The 17,073-nt window shown below is 42.2% G+C and overlaps 1 protein-coding gene across 4 annotated transcripts in view; it reads left to right on the top strand.

The window, feature by feature from the left end:
* The window catches only part of LOC139480228 (uncharacterized), a 54,385-nt gene that overhangs the window by 25,038 nt on the left and 12,274 nt on the right, over positions 1-17,073 (top strand). For 3 of the 4 annotated variants that reach the window (XM_071263256.1, XM_071263255.1, XM_071263257.1), the window contains exons 7-17: positions 1,383-1,495; positions 1,818-2,038; positions 2,532-2,619; positions 3,485-3,561; positions 4,451-4,487; positions 5,740-5,837; positions 6,630-6,764; positions 8,509-8,669; positions 9,023-9,158; positions 9,689-9,838; positions 10,589-10,688. In XM_071263256.1, the coding sequence (XP_071119357.1) occupies positions 1,383-1,495; positions 1,818-2,038; positions 2,532-2,619; positions 3,485-3,561; positions 4,451-4,487; positions 5,740-5,837; positions 6,630-6,764; positions 8,509-8,669; positions 9,023-9,158; positions 9,689-9,838; positions 10,589-10,688 (1,316 nt within the window). The remainder of the gene's footprint in view (positions 1-1,382; positions 1,496-1,817; positions 2,039-2,531; positions 2,620-3,484; positions 3,562-4,450; positions 4,488-5,739; positions 5,838-6,629; positions 6,765-8,508; positions 8,670-9,022; positions 9,159-9,688; positions 9,839-10,588; positions 10,689-17,073) is intronic. The other variant, XM_071263258.1, reaches the window with a different exon arrangement.

Genomic DNA, 17,073 nt, shown 5'->3' with positions numbered 1-17,073 from the left:
GACAATAGTATCATGTAGGTTTCCTAGTCTACAAAAGATAAAGTCTGTTGTTCCTGACAACATGGACAATAGTATCATGTAGGTTCCTTGTCTACAAAAGGTAGAGTCTGTTGTTCCTGACAATAGTATCATGTAGGTTTCCTAGTCTACAAAAGGTAAAGTCTGTTGTTCCTGACAACATGGACAATAGTATCATGTAGGTTTCCTAGTCTACAAAAGGTAGAGTCTTTTGTTCCTCACAACATGGACAATAGTATCATGTAGGTTTCCTAGTCTACAAAAGATAAAGTCTGTTGTTCCTGACAACATGGACAATAGTATCATGTAGGTTCCTTGTCTACAAAAGGTAGAGTCTGTTGTTCCTGACAATAGTATCATGTAGGTTTCCTAGTCTACAAAAGGTAAAGTCTGTTGTTCCTGACAACATGGACAATAGTATCATGTAGGTCTACAAAAGGTAAAGTCTGTTGTTCTTGACAGTAGTACCATGTACGTTTGTTTATTTGTTTGGTTGTTTTTTTGGGTACAAAATAATGAAGTCCACTGTTTACTACAGATGGGAATTATCTATTTACCAGCAGTTATGCATCTTTTGAACTTTATTTAACATAATATGTGCCCCAGCTGCTTAGGAAATTGACAAAGTTGGGTGCTTGTTAAAATTATGCACAAGTTAAATTTGTTTCCTTGATCGAGCAGTTCAAGTTGTGAAAAAAGTTAATTTAAATGTTGATGAAATGCTAAAACATTTTTGATAATAGTTTTACTACGTAATTATATACACCTTCTGTATTGCTTTTTTTTTTTTTTTAAAACATCAATAATCTGTATTATACACAAGAAAATATGTACTGTCATTTAAATTTGTGGTCTTTAACTCTTAGTAGGGAACGCTTATAAAGATTACTGACCTATTCGTTTAGAATTTTGTTAAGGGCGCCTATTGAAACAGCTTGATATGGCAAATGTGGCATTGATGTCAGGAAGGTAAAAATGCTAAAAATAACTTTCACTGTTCGTTAACAATATCATCATGATCATCTGTTAAAAGAAGGGATACAGGTGTTCCAGTCATCTTAGGCACTGCAATTCATCCCATAGGTGTGCCAGGATCGGAGGATTGTGTGTTCAAATGCTAGATTTGCTCTAGTAATGAACGTTGGTTTGTCGGCACAAAATGAATGCTCATGGTTTAAACAAAAGTGGTAAACTTCAAGACCTGCTGCAGGACTTTAGGTGTCTTGCACATTAAGGTGACATGCTGTGATATAACTGAAATACTGTTCAAAGGAGTTAACTTTGCTCATTTGTTCATTGTTCAAAGAACATTCAGCATACTCAATCAAGTCACTGTTGTCATAGATTTATTTCTTGATCCACAGACGAAAGGTTGTACAGTCCAAGAATAACAGGAATTCTGACTACCAGCAGTTGGCATTGTCTCCTAATATTGTTGCCAACCCTTCATACTGTCACTCCCCAGGAGGTAACCAGGGTAACACACTCAACATTAGACTTCTTGCTCTGAGATGATAATTGTAGTGCCGCTGTGTAGTCATGATTGTGTCGGAACTTAAATTCCTGAAACATTGCAAAACATATAACAGTGGCCTTCTTGTGTGTGACTTTTCAGTCTATTGTTATTTTACAACAGAATACCGACATTCTCAGATGATACCATCAATAATCTAATGGTTGCAATATTTTCAAACAGGTTTTTCTAAAGTTTTACAAATTATGATATATCATGGATGCCATCCTGAGTTTCTCTAGCCTATGAATATATTGAAACATTGTAGTTCAACCTTTACAAACAGCTCCAAGCAAGGCTTTGCGTGCTACATTCAAGAAGAATGGAGTTGCAGGCAGCCAGAATGGCCATGTGGCAGTCGCAGACATTCATATGGACGAAGATGACACTGAGAACCCTTACTACAACCTTGTCTCAAAGAACTCTCCTACCATGGTGAAGACAAGTGATCTGTGGAGCCATATTCAACAGCTGAAGCTGGAGGGAGGGTATCAGGAACAGTATGATGTGAGCTGAATTACTAACATGTGTTAAAGGGGCCTAGAGAATGTATTACCTTTGTCCCTGATGCATTGTAATTTACACCTGACAATCCAATACACGATGCTTCTATTCAGTTTTAATTCTGTGTTATCATATGTTAGTAATATGGTAGTAATATGTTTGAAGATTTGAAATAACCCAGCCTGATAACTACTTGGGCTAGTGTTTCCTTGCTACTTCATAGTTTCAAAGAGATAATTTGCCAGTGTAAAACTTCCCAGGATATGATTTGCCTTGTTTTATCATTCAAAAGGAATAGTTTGTCATATGTGATTAGTCCAAAAAGACATTTTGCCATATGTTGTTTTTTATTATTAGTTTTAAAGTATACTTCTCTAACATTCTTAATTGAATTACCAGCAATGAATCAGACTTTTAGTGTTCATTATGAAGATCTGATGTCAGGTAACACCTGAATCTAAGTATGTTGTAAGATAAATGAAACAATTCCTTGCAGAAACTACCGACCGGGCTGCTCCTTCCTTGTGATGTTGCGATGTCACCGGAACATAGGGGGAAAAACAGATACAAGAACATCTGTGCATGTAGGTTCTTAGTCATGTCTCTAGTGTAGCAGGTACTTTCATTAAAGGAAGAATGAGTCGTCAAATCTAGGTTTGTGTCACAAGCTTACAAAGGTCTATCAATCTTTCTGGAATTATCAACAAACTTACTATTTTTTACCTTGGTACATTTGAGTATCAGTGTCATTAGGTGGAGAGTTTTAGAGATTTCAAATATAACCAGTAACGATATCACATGAATAAATAGTTTTTGTTTTGACAAAAGTGTGTTGAGAAAAGATAAGCAAGTTAATGCGAACCATGTATACCATATTTACCATGGTTGCTCAGGTAGTGTACAGGTTATATCATTATCAGGATAATGTTAAGTGTGCCAACAGCATCCTCATTCTCATTCATTTTCGAAAATAATTTTACAGGTTATATCTTTGGTAGCTTTTCATGTTTGATATGAATGAAGTAAATACAGTGAAATGCTTAAGACAATATAACTATAGTGTAAGGTACCAGCAAACCCTTATCAAGGTTACTGTTAAATATTGACACTCAGCTTGAATCGAAATATCTTCCCCATTGTCTACAGGTCTTAGAGATAATGGGGTTTCTCTGTACTATTTTGGGGGACAAAACATCTTTGATAAACATGTGGTTTTAAATTATATCTCCTTTATCTGTTGTTATGTGATATTGGTAAGACTATAACTAACCTGGTGATAAGAGGGTATTGATAGTCTATGAAGGCATTCCTATTATGATTTTCATAGAATTTACTGGTTCTGACTGAGTAGTTTGGTAAGTGTTAGATACTGCACACTTTTATGTTGAGTAGCTTATCATGCATTAAAAAAAAACAGACATATATTTTAGTGCATTTATTGTTTCTCAGTTGACAGAACAAGAGTGATCCTTGACCCAGAAAGTGATGACCCCTATTCAGACTACATTAATGCCAACTATGTTGCTGTAAGTACTTACTGTCCATCGGTGTCCACAGATCAAACAAAACTCCCTCTGTTGTAATTTAGATAGGGATCTCTCTCTATTATTCATTGTCAGGCAATAAAAAGCCAAGGCAACCAAATTAGTCATGTTTGGCACCAAGTTGTCAATTGTGAAGAATGAAAGTACTCATGGCTAACTATGCATGCGTATGTTACAGATTTATTATTGTATATAGATATTTAAGGATGCTGTTTACTGTGATCTGATAGGGGAAAAGCATGTAACATGTGTAATGGAGATTTTGTTATATTCATGATAAATTTTAGAATGTTAGTCAAGACAAATGTTTTGGATCATCAAACAAAACTGTCATATTTGTAGTTGTGTATAAGAAATTGGCACTAGTCCTGTAGTTCTTACCAAACTGCCCAATAGTTAAGGTATCATAAGGACGAGTCAAAATTGGCCATTTAAAAGGGGTTTGCTATATGTTATGACAAGGACTAGGGGACTTAAAAATTAGTTTCTACAGCTGGTTTAACTTGTTTAATAGGCATTACTTAGAAGTTGACGGATGACAAGATAGACACAGTTTTTATGGATAACAACTTCTTTAATACTGTAAAAAGCGACGTTTCGGTATAGATCCTTATACCGTTGTCAAGCAAGACTGAATGAGGGACATACCCAGGTAGTGCAGAATATATATAGCAAGTGGAGGATTATGTCCCTCCATATTGCACTATGTCCCTCATTCAGTCTTGCTTGACAACGGTATAAGGATCTATACCGAAACGTTGCTTTTTACAGTATTAAAGAAGTTGTTATCCATAAAAACTGTGTCTATCTTGTACTGTTGGTTTGTAGAACAGCTGTGATGAAAACCTCATTCCTTCTCCTATTTTTTCAGGGATACAATAGACCTAAACTGTTCGTGGCCTCACAAGGTATTTTGTACTTTTATAACCATTTGAATGAATGTCCGAGTTGGGATGTTGCTAGTTTCCCATGTGCTCCCTTTTCAAGTTGTAATAACATTTTAGAATGTTATGCATTCATTATTGTAGCTATTTAAATGTTCTTTGTGTAGCAATAATTGTTGCTGTAGAAGGGAATAAAGTATAAAAAGTATGAAGTTTATCAAAAGATGACATTATTATTCAATTTAAGTGAAATAAAATTCTTCAGTGTGTGTTCAGTCAGTAATAATTTGAGAAATAATAGTTAATACAATATTTTTTATTTTGAAAATGTGATAATTTCTTTCATTAAGTTGTTGATGAATTTATGTTAGATATTGCATGGTTGTCATTTCTGATGAGTTGACCAGTTCCGCAACCACCCCAATTAATAGTAATTATATAATATGCCTTTTTTTTCAATAACATTTCTTGATTTGGAGTGATTTATGTTAGCATTATTACCTGACCTGAAAAGTGAAAACAATTCACAGACAAAAATATGACAGTCTTTGCAAAAGTATTGTAATCTGGTGATTATCTTAATAATCCATGGACTATTAGTTTTCCTGAAATAGTCTCTCAGTAGCATACATGATTCTTAGCGTTCTTGCTGAAATAATCTCTCAGTAGCATATATGGTAATATTCTAAGTTAGCCATGGATTATTAGCCTTGCTGAAATAGTCTCTCAGTAGCATACATGGTAATATTCTAAGTAAGCCGAGGATTATTAGCTTTGCTGAAATAGTCTCTCAGTAGCAAAAATGGTAATATTCTAAGTAAGCCATGGATTATTAGCCTTGCTGAAGTAGTCTCTCAGTATCATACATGGTAATATTCTAAGTAAGCCATGGATTATTGCCTTGCTGAAATAGTCTTTCAGTATCATACATGGTAATATTCTAAGTAAGCCGAGGATTATTAGCCTTGCTGAAATAGTCTCTCAGTAGCATACATGGTAATATTCTAAGTAAGCCAAGGATTATTAGCCTTGCTGAAATAGTCTCTCAGTAGCATACATGGTAATATTCTAAGTAAGCCATGGATTATTAGCCTTCCTGAAATAGTCTCTCAGTAGCATACATGGTAATATTCTAAGTTATCTGTGGATTATTAGCCTTGCTGAAATAGTTTCATAGTAGAATACATGTACATGGAATCAGAAGGCAATTGTGCAGAGCTTGTCTGGTCAGACAGTTGTTGTATGTGTTGTTGTTGACTGTTTGTGTTACCTTCAGGACCTGTTGATGCGATCGTTAACGACTTCTGGAGGATGATCTGGCAACTGAATACCAGCAAAATTGTCATGTTAACAAACATCGTCGAGGAGGGAAGAGTAGGAACCATTCAAATTTACCAACTGTCTTTTAAAACATGATGAAAACTGAAACGTTTCTATTATGTGATGTACATCATTGAAATACCTGATGCAGTTAACATTCTAAAACAAGTATACAAAATATGACTGAATTTTTGTATAATTTTTGCAATGTTTAATGAGTGCTTATAAAGGATGAGGTACATTAGTCAGTTGGTAGTGACTTAGCCAAGACTTAAATACCCAAAAGTATTCCTCGAATTCTCCAGTTTCATGAGGCATTTGTAAAGCAATCGGGGGCACAGATGGCGCAGTCATCTAAGGCACAACAAATTACTTTGCAGAGTTGCATCGGTTGGGCACACCAGGAACCTATGTTTCTCGGTTTGTCAGCACCATACACTTGCTTGTGGGTTTCACCAAAGTTGTAAACATCCAAAACCTTCACCACTTCTGGTTTTCCTCCCACATTAAGCTGACACGCAGTGATGTAACTGGGATATTGTTAAAAGCGGCGTTAAACCAAACTCACTCTCTCGTATAGCAATGATTGTCAAGATATCAGTTATTATTGCCTAACACTCCACTAATCATGCACATCCTTTCTATTCAGAAGCAGTAACTGAATGTATAGAATTAATCATTATTATTTTGTCATATATGGGTATATATATATATATATATATATATATATATATATATATATATATATATATATATATATATATATATATATGATTCAAGTCTGATGAGTAGCAGCAGCCTATATTTAGGATGATGGTGGTGCAGACAGTGTAGATGTTGTTGTAGATGAAGTGTGTGATGTACTGGCCAGAACACAGTGCAGGTGCAGTGCAGTATGGCAACATGGTGATTGAGTGCACCACAGAGGAAGTACTTGCTCACTACACCATCAGGACACTCAAGATTTGCAAGATCAAACAGGTAAATATTGCATGCATATCAACTAATATTCATTGAGACAATAACCTATTCCCAATTTTTTTAAGGTATAGACAAAGCCCTTTATTAATTACCCAAAAGATATTTATCCTATCCCCTTTCGGGGAAGGTGGGCAAAGGTGTCTCAGTTATCTGAGGTGCTGCAATTCCCTGTACAGAGTTGCCTCCCACAGGCAAGCCAGCTACCGTATTTTCTTGAGTATAGTGCGCACTTTTTTTCGAAAAAACACAGCTGTGTAGAAGGGAGTGCGCATTATACACGAAGTATGAGTTTGGATATTTTTTACCCCCATGGAAAGACATTAATGTGAGCACGAATCACCGGAAATACCATGTCAACAAATCCATACTGAAGTACGCAAAATAATCATGTAATTACACTGTCTGTCTATAAAAAGTGTTCTTTGTATTTCTGGACTTATGTTTGTAACTTACTTCATTAATTTTATTCAAAATTCCTTATAATATTGTTTTTATTAATTACGGCGAAATCGTGTGTGAAGTGATCGGAAGATCACACAACTCACCGTTATTAACAGCAACCACGGTCAGAATACCGCTATTGAGGCCTTGAAACGAACTTTAGTTGACAGAGAATGGATACATATATCATAAATGACATACTTTGACTCGTTAAAAGTCATATTTGTTTTTGTTTGACGATTCTATGTCAACATGAAATTCTCGCGCTCACATGATCACGTGCGCGTGAGCCTTGACGGTGACTGGTCAGACATGTTCCATGTAAAAAATAATATCCGGGAATAGCGATCAGCTGCTTCGCTTAGGGTTATTATTATTTCAAATATGTTAAGTAAAGGCTGCATATAATTAAGAAAATAATGGAATATATTATTCCTGATAAATAAAATAGTTTCAGATACAATTGTTGCCGATCCTTGCATTAAAAATCCTATAAAGTTATATCATTGGGTGTGTCTTGACCGAATCACCGGTCAATTCCAAGAAAGCGTGTGTACAGCTGATTGCTGTTTCCGGCTTAGTTTACGAGAAAATACACAAGGTAATCTTAATCCCTAGATATAAAACAATGCCTAGCAGAACAATAAATACTATTTAAACGGTAAATAAACATGTCTGGTGATTTTTTATCTCAAATTTCGAATTTGTACTGACGAAGTTTCTCAGCACCCGTTCGTTTGCCGGACTTCGCTGAAAGGGTACGGTGTAAATTTTTTCTGCGCATAATATTCAAATTTCTTTTTTTCCAAAATATTGAACCCGCTAGAGGGGGTTGCGCATTATACATGGGTGCGCACTATACTCAAGAAAATACGGTACTTTGCTGGTTGTTAGTACGAATCCCAAATTGTCAATGAGTATGTTTCTAGGTTTGTAAGTACCATATCCATGCTCCTGGTTTCACGAAAGTAGTAAATATCTATAACCCACATCACACCTGGCTCGCCTCAGTTATCAAGCTGACACATTATAATATAGCCGAAAAAATGTTCCATGTTGTTTTACTAAACTTGCTTTTCAGAGCACCACCTGACTTCACTATTGCTTTTCAACCATTAACCACCATCCAATTCTTTCTGTAACCTGCAAGATGTGTTCCAGAATTATGAAATAAAACTGGAGAAAATCAGAACTAAAGAAGGCCGAGTTGTGAAAAGAAGTTAGATGAATGCAAGATTGTTGTATCATTGTTTTTTTCATATTATTCTGTGTATTTTTAACCATGGGCAATCATACCTGACAGGAGCAGAGCAAGTCATCCAGTGTCCGGATAGTGAAACACTTCCACTTCACCTCATGGCCTGACAAGGGGGTGCCCACAGATGTGGCTTCTCTGGTGGAGTTCTACTACAAAGTGAAGAACACACCTACACACGGACAGGGACCCATGGTTGTGCATTGCAGGTTTGTATATATGCAGGGACAATACGAGTCACTTGCCCATGGCAGTCTGTCGATGTTACAAGGGGGACTGTGCTCCTTGGTCTGGTCCCTGTGACCAGTCTAGGTCTAGAATTTGTAACTGATGACATGTGTGAAACTTAGACTTTTGGTATTCAGCAGCAGCTAGATGGAGTTCAGGACAATCAGAAGTGTGTCAAATCATTGTGACAACCAGCTAATATTTCAAGATTTGGGTACCTAGGATATCTTTTAGTCAGGAATTTCCAGGGGGTATTATTGTCAGAATTACCTGAAAGGTCCCTCCCAAGTAATGACACATGATGCCTAATGATGGTGATAACCTATGCTTTCAGTGCCGGTATAGGTAGAACAGGAACCTTCCTGGCACTGTCCTACCTATTTGAAGAGGCCAAGTTATCAGACACGGTGGATCCCTATAGCTGTGTCAAGAGGATGAGGCATGAAAGAGTCAACATGGTGCAGACACTGGTGAGACCTTACAGCCAACATTCATATATTCTGTTCTATTTGAGATAACCTATGATCACTATGCGAATATGATAAACAGCAGCATATAAGGCATAAAAGAAGATTTGTAATTATCAAACCAAATGTTTGTATGAACTAGAGCAACCTTTTCGTAGAGTACTATATGTAACATGATCAATACCTCTATTACTTATAGGTAAACAGAATGAAATCAATATTATCAGATTGTTTTTTCATTTTGTTCTTGGACTCATCCTACAAGGTAATTTTATGGTTACAACTATAAGAAGTGTTTGTTGAGTTACGACAGTCAGGAGGCTAGTATTGGCTAGTAGAAAGGATCCCTTGTCATGTACAAGTTAATGGAATCTTTTATTTTTATCTACTAATAATAAGAAATGAGACACTTATTTGTTAAACAGTGATGTTTACAACCAAATAATCATAGGATCATATGGGAAAAGAAGATGGAAACAGTGTATCAATGGTCTCTGTGTAAGCTTGTGTTAAATGTGCTGCATTCATTACAGGAACAGTACGAGTTCCTGCACAATGCACTGATTGAGGCCCTGATGGCAGGGGGAACAACTGTCTCCACATCAGACTTCAAGACCTGCTATGACAATCTCCTACAGAGCAATCCAGAAACAGGCATCTCCAGGCTTAGAGAACAGTTTGAGGTGTGTATGTTTTAGGTAGTTGCGGGATATGCTCTTACCATGTATAGCAAAGCAGTCATAGAACTTTGACTGTCAGTGTCATAGTTCCTTTACTTACCTACTATAATCATGCTAGTGCTATGAACAGGAAGATAGTGAAACTTTCTGAAAATCTCTACATTGTCTATTATGTTTCTGGAGGCACTGTCTATTATCAATATTATGTTCCTGGAGGCACTGTCTGTTATCAATACTATGTTCCTGAAGAGACTGTCTATTATCAATAACATGTGCCTGAATGCACTTTCTATTATCAATATCATGTTCCTGAAGGCACTGTCTACTTTCAATACTATGTTCCTAAAGGCACTGCTGTCATGACCTATTTGGATTTTGGAAAAGAGTATAGGGCCCTAGCAACCTATGCTGGCCTTAAATGGCTACTAAATGTATCTAGTGGTCAGACACGTTGACTTGGGTGATTGCATGTCATCATGTCTCATTTGCGTGGATTGTTGCTCATGATATCAATCACTGGATTATCTGTTCCAGGCTCAATTATACACAGACTGCTGTCATATTGCTGTTCAGACAATGCCTGTTGTTCTGTTATGCCTTTCATTTGTCAAACCATGTTATTATACAGACATTTGCGCCAATATGTTTTAAAAGTATGGTATTGTTGAAATGAAAGGCCAGTTAGCAAATATAAGCTGGATTGCTTCATAGTGTGAAATGTACAGAGGTTGACAGTGTTGTGTGTGCCTGCAGACCCTCAACCTGATGAGCCCTCCCTACCGGCTGGAGGAGTACCAGACAGCCATGCTGCCAGAAAATGTTGACAAGAACAGGTGTAAAGAGATCATTGCCTGTAAGTTTTTTCTAGCTGATGGAATATCTAATAGAGAAATACAGACACAAGTAAATCAAGACTTTAAAGTATCAGTGGTATGAAACTTAGTGTGTAGTTTGTATGTCACCCTTCTAGCGCCTCACAGGAAGCTTGGATTGTATACTCCTCATGGAGCTGAGAATGAAAATGGAATGAACACTGGTCCATTGACCAGAGTGATAATGTATCGCTTTGAGCATGCTTTAGGACATGGATTTGGCACAATATAATTATGCAATTTAGCGAGTGAGGAGTCAGACAGGTTGGTCATGTGGTTCCAGTGCACCTGCGCGTGAGAGGGGGTGAAATTTGGGTGAGATTTTTTTAACTTCACTGAGAACACAGCACAGGAAGTTTCCACTACCTAATGTGAATTAGAAGAGATAAGCAATTACTACGAGTCAGGATAAATTACATTAAGTAATACGTTACCACTGTTATACCGAGGCTGTTGTCTCCCACAACTGCTGCTATAGCGAAATCTACCACAGAGATCTCAATTACCTCATGCAGCACGTGCGTAGCCACCTAGCTGCCATGTGACACCCTTCACTCTTGTCTCTTCGCTTGCTCTAGCAAGACGTACAATAAACTGCTCAAGCGTTCCTGTTTCTCCGACCATTCGGTGATATTTAATACTGTTTATTCTCTCTAATAAACTGTGCTTTTACGGGGCGTTTGCTGTAACTACGCTTGGAAATATTTTTCCCGCCAAAAGGAAATATTTTTTCCGCCCTTTTTTTCTATATACTTGCGGGGTGTCTCGCATGCACGTTGCGTCTTACGTTCCCCTGTTCTAGTATATCTTGGGGTTTTTACATCACTTATTCCTCTATATGTTATATGTGTATGTTCTATATTCCCATTGCTCGTTTATTTTCTGGTGAAAATACTCGTTTGTGACTATTTGTGGTGCGTGTGTTGTAACCATGTTTTGCTCTTTGTTCATAGTACAAACAAAATGTCTGACATGGATGTTTCGCTGTCCTCCACCCCCTCTACCCCCGCAACCAGGAGCTGCGGGGTGTGCCGCAAGCGAGCGCTACCGTTTCCACCCCTGTGGTGGCCAGCTCGTCCGGTCGGGGTCCCCTTGCGGGTACCACCACCACGGCTGCGGCGGATCCCTTGGCGGCCCGTGGGCTGTCTGGGGATTCCGTCGCAGCATTACTTGCATAACTTGTGGACTCCAAGCTGGCGGCCTTATCTCAGGATAGGCCGCTGGCTGTTCCGTCCCCGGCCACTTTGGTGGCCGCGGAGTCGGACGCGGGGTCCACCGGTACGGCGGCGGCTCCCGTGGTCACCGGTCCTTCCCCCGAACCGTTGCTCCCGCTATCGGTTAAGGACCGCGTGGCCATGGTTTATGACCTCTTTGAGGACATGCCCCGGCCGGTACCGCGGGGAATCCACGACTGTGGGTTCCTCCGAGGTATACGATGAGTCTTCCGACATGGCTTTCCCCGCATCAACCTTGCTGCGCGGTATCAAGCCTTCCTTGGAGAACGCCTTCGCGGCGGCCTCCGGTCGGGGTCTCCCGTTGCCTCTGACGTCGTGGAGAAAGGGTTTATTCCTGGTACATGACCTTGCCTTTCCCGATGCTGGTCCTACCGCGGAGGCCCATGTTGAGCGGTTGGGTGTCCGTGCCCCACCGGCTGCTACGGTAACGCAAGCTACCTTGCACCAGCTGGACGCCCTCGCTCGGCACTCCATGGCTGCAGCGGCCAGTCTGGTTGAAGGTTCTCCCACGGACCGTGACCAGCGCATTTACAACTGCCTGCTCAGTTTATATGCTTCCCTGGAGTACGTTGCCGAGGACTCTCGGCACACACTTGCTCTTGTTGGGTCCCTGCATAGGCGCCTGGGTGCCGCTCCTAACTGGAGCGCGCCCCAGGCTGCTGCGGCCGGTAGGTCTAAGGGGTCGGGTTCTTCTTCCTCTGGGAAGTAGCCCCGCCCTGAGGGCTCCGGTATGGGCAATCAGCTGCCCTTTCGCGGGAAGACGGGGAACTGGGGGAAGCCCAAGTCGTCTAAGGACGGCAAGGGCCCCTCCAGGTGACTCTCATTGGAGGGGTTCGTATGCCGACAGCGCCAACTTCGGTTGGCCCTAAGGCGAACCCGAGTCACTTGGCCCTGAACAGTTGCGCCTGCCGCAGCCTGTCAGGCCCCCCTTTCCTTCCCCAGTGGGAGCCAGACTCCAGACTTACTGGGAGAATTGGGAACAAGTGTTCGACGACCCGTGGGTGGTCAACACGATTCGGTACGGCTATCGGCTTGATCTCAAAGTGAATCCGCCGCTCACAGTTGCCCCGTCGGCAGGTTTCTATTCGGAAACAGATCTTCCCTTCCTCGCCGATGCCATCGGCAGGTTGGTGGAGAAGAGGGCAGTTCGGGAGTTAGCTCTACCAGAAATAACACCGGGGTTTTACTCCAGGATATTTCTAGTTCCCAAGAAGGACAGTGCCGAATTCAGAATGATTCACAACTTGAAATCGTTCAACGAGTTCTACCTGCGCAAGCCGCCCAAGTTCAGAATGTTGAGCTTGGCGGACCTGAAAGCACTGATCATGCCGGCCGACTGGCTCGCTTCGATCGACCTGAAGGATGCTTATCTGCATGTTCCAATTCACCCGGATCATCACAAGTATCTCAGGTTTGTCTTTCAAGGCAGGCACTACGAATGGGTTGTACTCCCATTCGGTCTTTCATCCGCTCCCTGGCTGTTCACCCGGTTAACCACCCCCATAGTGGGGTTCCTCCGCCGGAGGGGTGTCCGGTACTTCGCGTACCTGGACGACTTGCTAGTAGCAAATCGAATGACGGACACCCTGTCACGCCATCTCGTTTTCGCACGTCGGCTCTTGGAGCAATTGGGGTGGATTGTCAATCTCCCCAAGAGCGAGTTAACCCCTTCTCAGAACTTGCAGTTCATCGGAGGTTGGTTCAACACGGTGTCCCATCGCCTCTTTGTCCCCCCAGACCGGTGGCACAAAATTCAGGCGATGATTGCCAAAGTCTTAGCGGTGCAACAGACTGTTCACTTTTGGGAACAGCTGTTAGGGCTACTTGTATCAGCCCAGGCCTGCACCGAACGGGGTCGGCTCCAACTCCGCCCGCTGCAACGGTTTTAATCCAGTTGTTAGCTACGGAGGTGAACAGTGCGACCGTCGCCCTCCCGGATCGGCTCCGACCGCATCTGAAGTGGTGGACGGTCCCTTACAATGTCGTATCAGGAGTCTCTATGCGGCCCTGCCGGGCCACGTTGAACCTGTATACAGACGCCTCTCTAGTGGGCTGGGGCGCCCATCTAGAGGGGGAGGTGAGCTCGGGGCTGTGGTGCATAGACGAACTAGGTCTTCACATCAATTGTCTCGAGTTCAAGGCAGTGATCAATGCAGTCAATCACTGGAAGCATCGTCTCGTCGACGCCCGGCTCATGCTGGCGACAGACAACACGACGGTAGTGTCCTATGTGAACAAACTGGGGGGAACCCACAGTCACTCGCTACTCGATCTAACGTTCGAGTTTTACGCTCTGGTGGACAGTGTCCCGTGCCAGATACGCGCCCGTCACATCCCAGGTGTGCGGAACGTACTGGCCGACGCTCTATCGAGGCCTCAGGATCCGAGCCCCACAGAGTGGATGCTGAACCCAGTAGTGTTTCAGTGGCTGTGCGAACGTTTGGGTCGTCCGATGGTCGACCTGTTCGCAACGCGGTTCAACAATCAACTCCCGTTGTTTGTATCACCAGTCCCGGACCCGAGGGCCATCGATCACGATGCTCTCGCGTTAGACTGGACGGGCTTGGACGCTTATGCTTATCCGCCGACAGCGTTGATACCACACATTCTAAGCCGGCTCCGAGGAGTTCGCTGTCGAATGTTACTGATCGCGCCCATGTGGCCGAACAGAACGTGGTACCCCGACTTGCTGACCCAGGTCACGCAGTCGCCACTTCCACTGCCTGTGAGACCGGATCTCTTGATCCACCCTCACACCCGTCAGCTTCATCCAAACATAGGGCAGTTCAATCTGCACGCGTGGATGTTGTCACCGAGCGTCTGAGGAGTAAAGGTTTTTCTCGCCGGGCGTCTCGGGCATACGTTAGTATGCATCGTGATTCTACCCAGAAGGTGTATAATGCACGTTGGGTTATTTTCACGAAGTGGTGTTGTAAACATCGCATTCATTCGCCAGATAAGGTATCTGTGCAGGATATTGCTCGTTTCATGTCTCACTTGCGAGAGACCCGGAAACTCTCCGGGGGTTCCATTGCCATCTATGTCTCGTCCGTTGCTACGGTACGGGACGTTGCTATGGGTACCAGTCTCTCCAAAGAGCCGGTGATACGGGGTATTATCAAGGGTTTCAAACAGCACGATCTTAAGAAGGGCCGCCTTCGGGCACCGGCCTGGGATCTTTCCCTAGTGTTGCAATCACTTACGGAAGCTCCGTATGAACCCTTGCATAGTGCTTCGTTCCGGCATGTGACTTGGAAAACAGCATTTCTCCTCTCCTTTGCCACGGCGGCACGTGTATCCGAAATTCATGCACTCGATGTCGCCAAGGTACGATTCGATAGGGGTGACGAAGGAGCGGTCCGCCTGGGCCTGCTCATGGGCTTCGTCGCCGAGAATCGGGCAAACGGAGAGAGAATTCACTGTAAGATCACTCAAAGACATCTTACATCCTGCTGATACTGAGGACAGAGCGCTGTGTCCGGTTAGGGCCCTTAAGTATTTTCTTAAGGCTTCGAATGAACGTAGACAAGGGCGTGACCGTCTGTTCATATCGTGTAACCCTAATCGCACGGTTGACATAACTCGCAACTCGATTGCGTTGTGGCTTCGTTCTCTCATCAATCTGGCATACCGGTCTCGGGGGTTACAGGTAGCGGGGTCAAACCCGCACGAGATCAGGGCGCTAGCGGCAACATTTGCCCTACACTCAAATATCTCTGTTCGCAGAATATTACGAGGTTGTTACTGGCGTTCTGACTCGGTTTTTGCCAATCATTACCTCAAACAGGTCGCTGATGCCGTCGTGGAGAGTGTGCACCGTCTTGGCCCGCGGATCGCGGCGCAAGCGGGCACCTAAGGGGTGTGCCCAGCGCAATTCCGAACTCCTCAGGCGTCAGACCTTGCACAGTGGTCAATCTGGGTCGTCTCCAATGTTCCCACTGCCGTGGGTACAGGAGTTGGGGTCCCGCAAACCAGCGCACTCACACCACAGGTGAGGGCGGCTTTTTGTGTGTTTTGTCCTTATTTGTATTTTGACAATTATGTATTTAATTGTCTGTCGTGTATCCCAACCTTGTGATGCATGCTTACAAATACTGGAATTAGGTCACGCGCCTAATGCATACTTTAAGTAGGCTTGCTCTGGGATATACGGTCTGAATGAAATTAATTTCCCTCTTTTCGACTGTTTAACCTGATCTAAGATTAAGCTCACGCGGATACAGTGTTCTCATCCGCTGCGGCGATGAAATACCTATCCAGTGGGGCCGTTTGGAGTCACCAATCGTTTTGGCAATGACGATTGAGCCTTACGGTATGCGCTTGACAGTGCTTTGGTATTCCTATAGGGTAACGCCTAGCTAGGTGAATGCGCATCGAGTGCTTCCGCCTTGGTGTTTACTTCCGCTGGTTGGAAGGAACGCTAGCAGTCAGGATTCGGGTTGTAGGTGCTCCCCACCGCCTACTGTGGTAGTCAGCCTCGGTATAACAGTGGTAACGTATTACTTAATGTAATTTGTAGAATTTTCCTATTCGGAATATTCTATAAGTAATACGTTACCACTGGGCTGCTGACCGCCCGTCCGTCCCCCGAGCACTTGCTCTCGCAAGAGACAAGAGTGAAGGGTGTCACATGGCAGCTAGGTGGCTACGCACGTGCTGCATGAGGTAATTGAGATCTCTGTGGTAGATTTCGCTATAGCAGCAGTTGTGGGAGACAACAGCCTCGGTATAACAGTGGTAACGTATTACTTATAGAATATTCCAAATAGGAAAATTCTACAAGTATAAATGATATTTTTACCATACCTGCTTCACAGTCTTAGAAATTAAAGGGTGCCTTTTTTAGTCCTTGGGGTTTCCTTTTATAGCATATTAATGTAGGAAATCTTATAAGTTTTATCTTAGGCTTGTGACAAGATCCCATGAGTTAAATTCTTAATTTCATGCCCTGGCTCAGATTATTAATAACTGATAGTCACAATAATAGTATCATAACAAACAGACATTGTATACCAACTATACTCAGAGGCCGATATTCAGCAAATGTCAGCAAAAATTCCAAAGTGGGAAATGAAAAGTTCCCACTTCATGTTAAAATACATGTAGTTATAATAATACATACTAATGTGAT

This window comes from Haliotis cracherodii, unplaced genomic scaffold (assembly GCF_022045235.1).
Source record: "Haliotis cracherodii isolate W230 unplaced genomic scaffold, xgHalCrac1.p SCAF_4, whole genome shotgun sequence".
In the NCBI taxonomy this organism is placed as follows: Eukaryota; Metazoa; Mollusca; class Gastropoda; order Lepetellida; family Haliotidae; genus Haliotis; species Haliotis cracherodii.
This window is presented reverse-complemented; position numbering and strand designations above follow the sequence as displayed.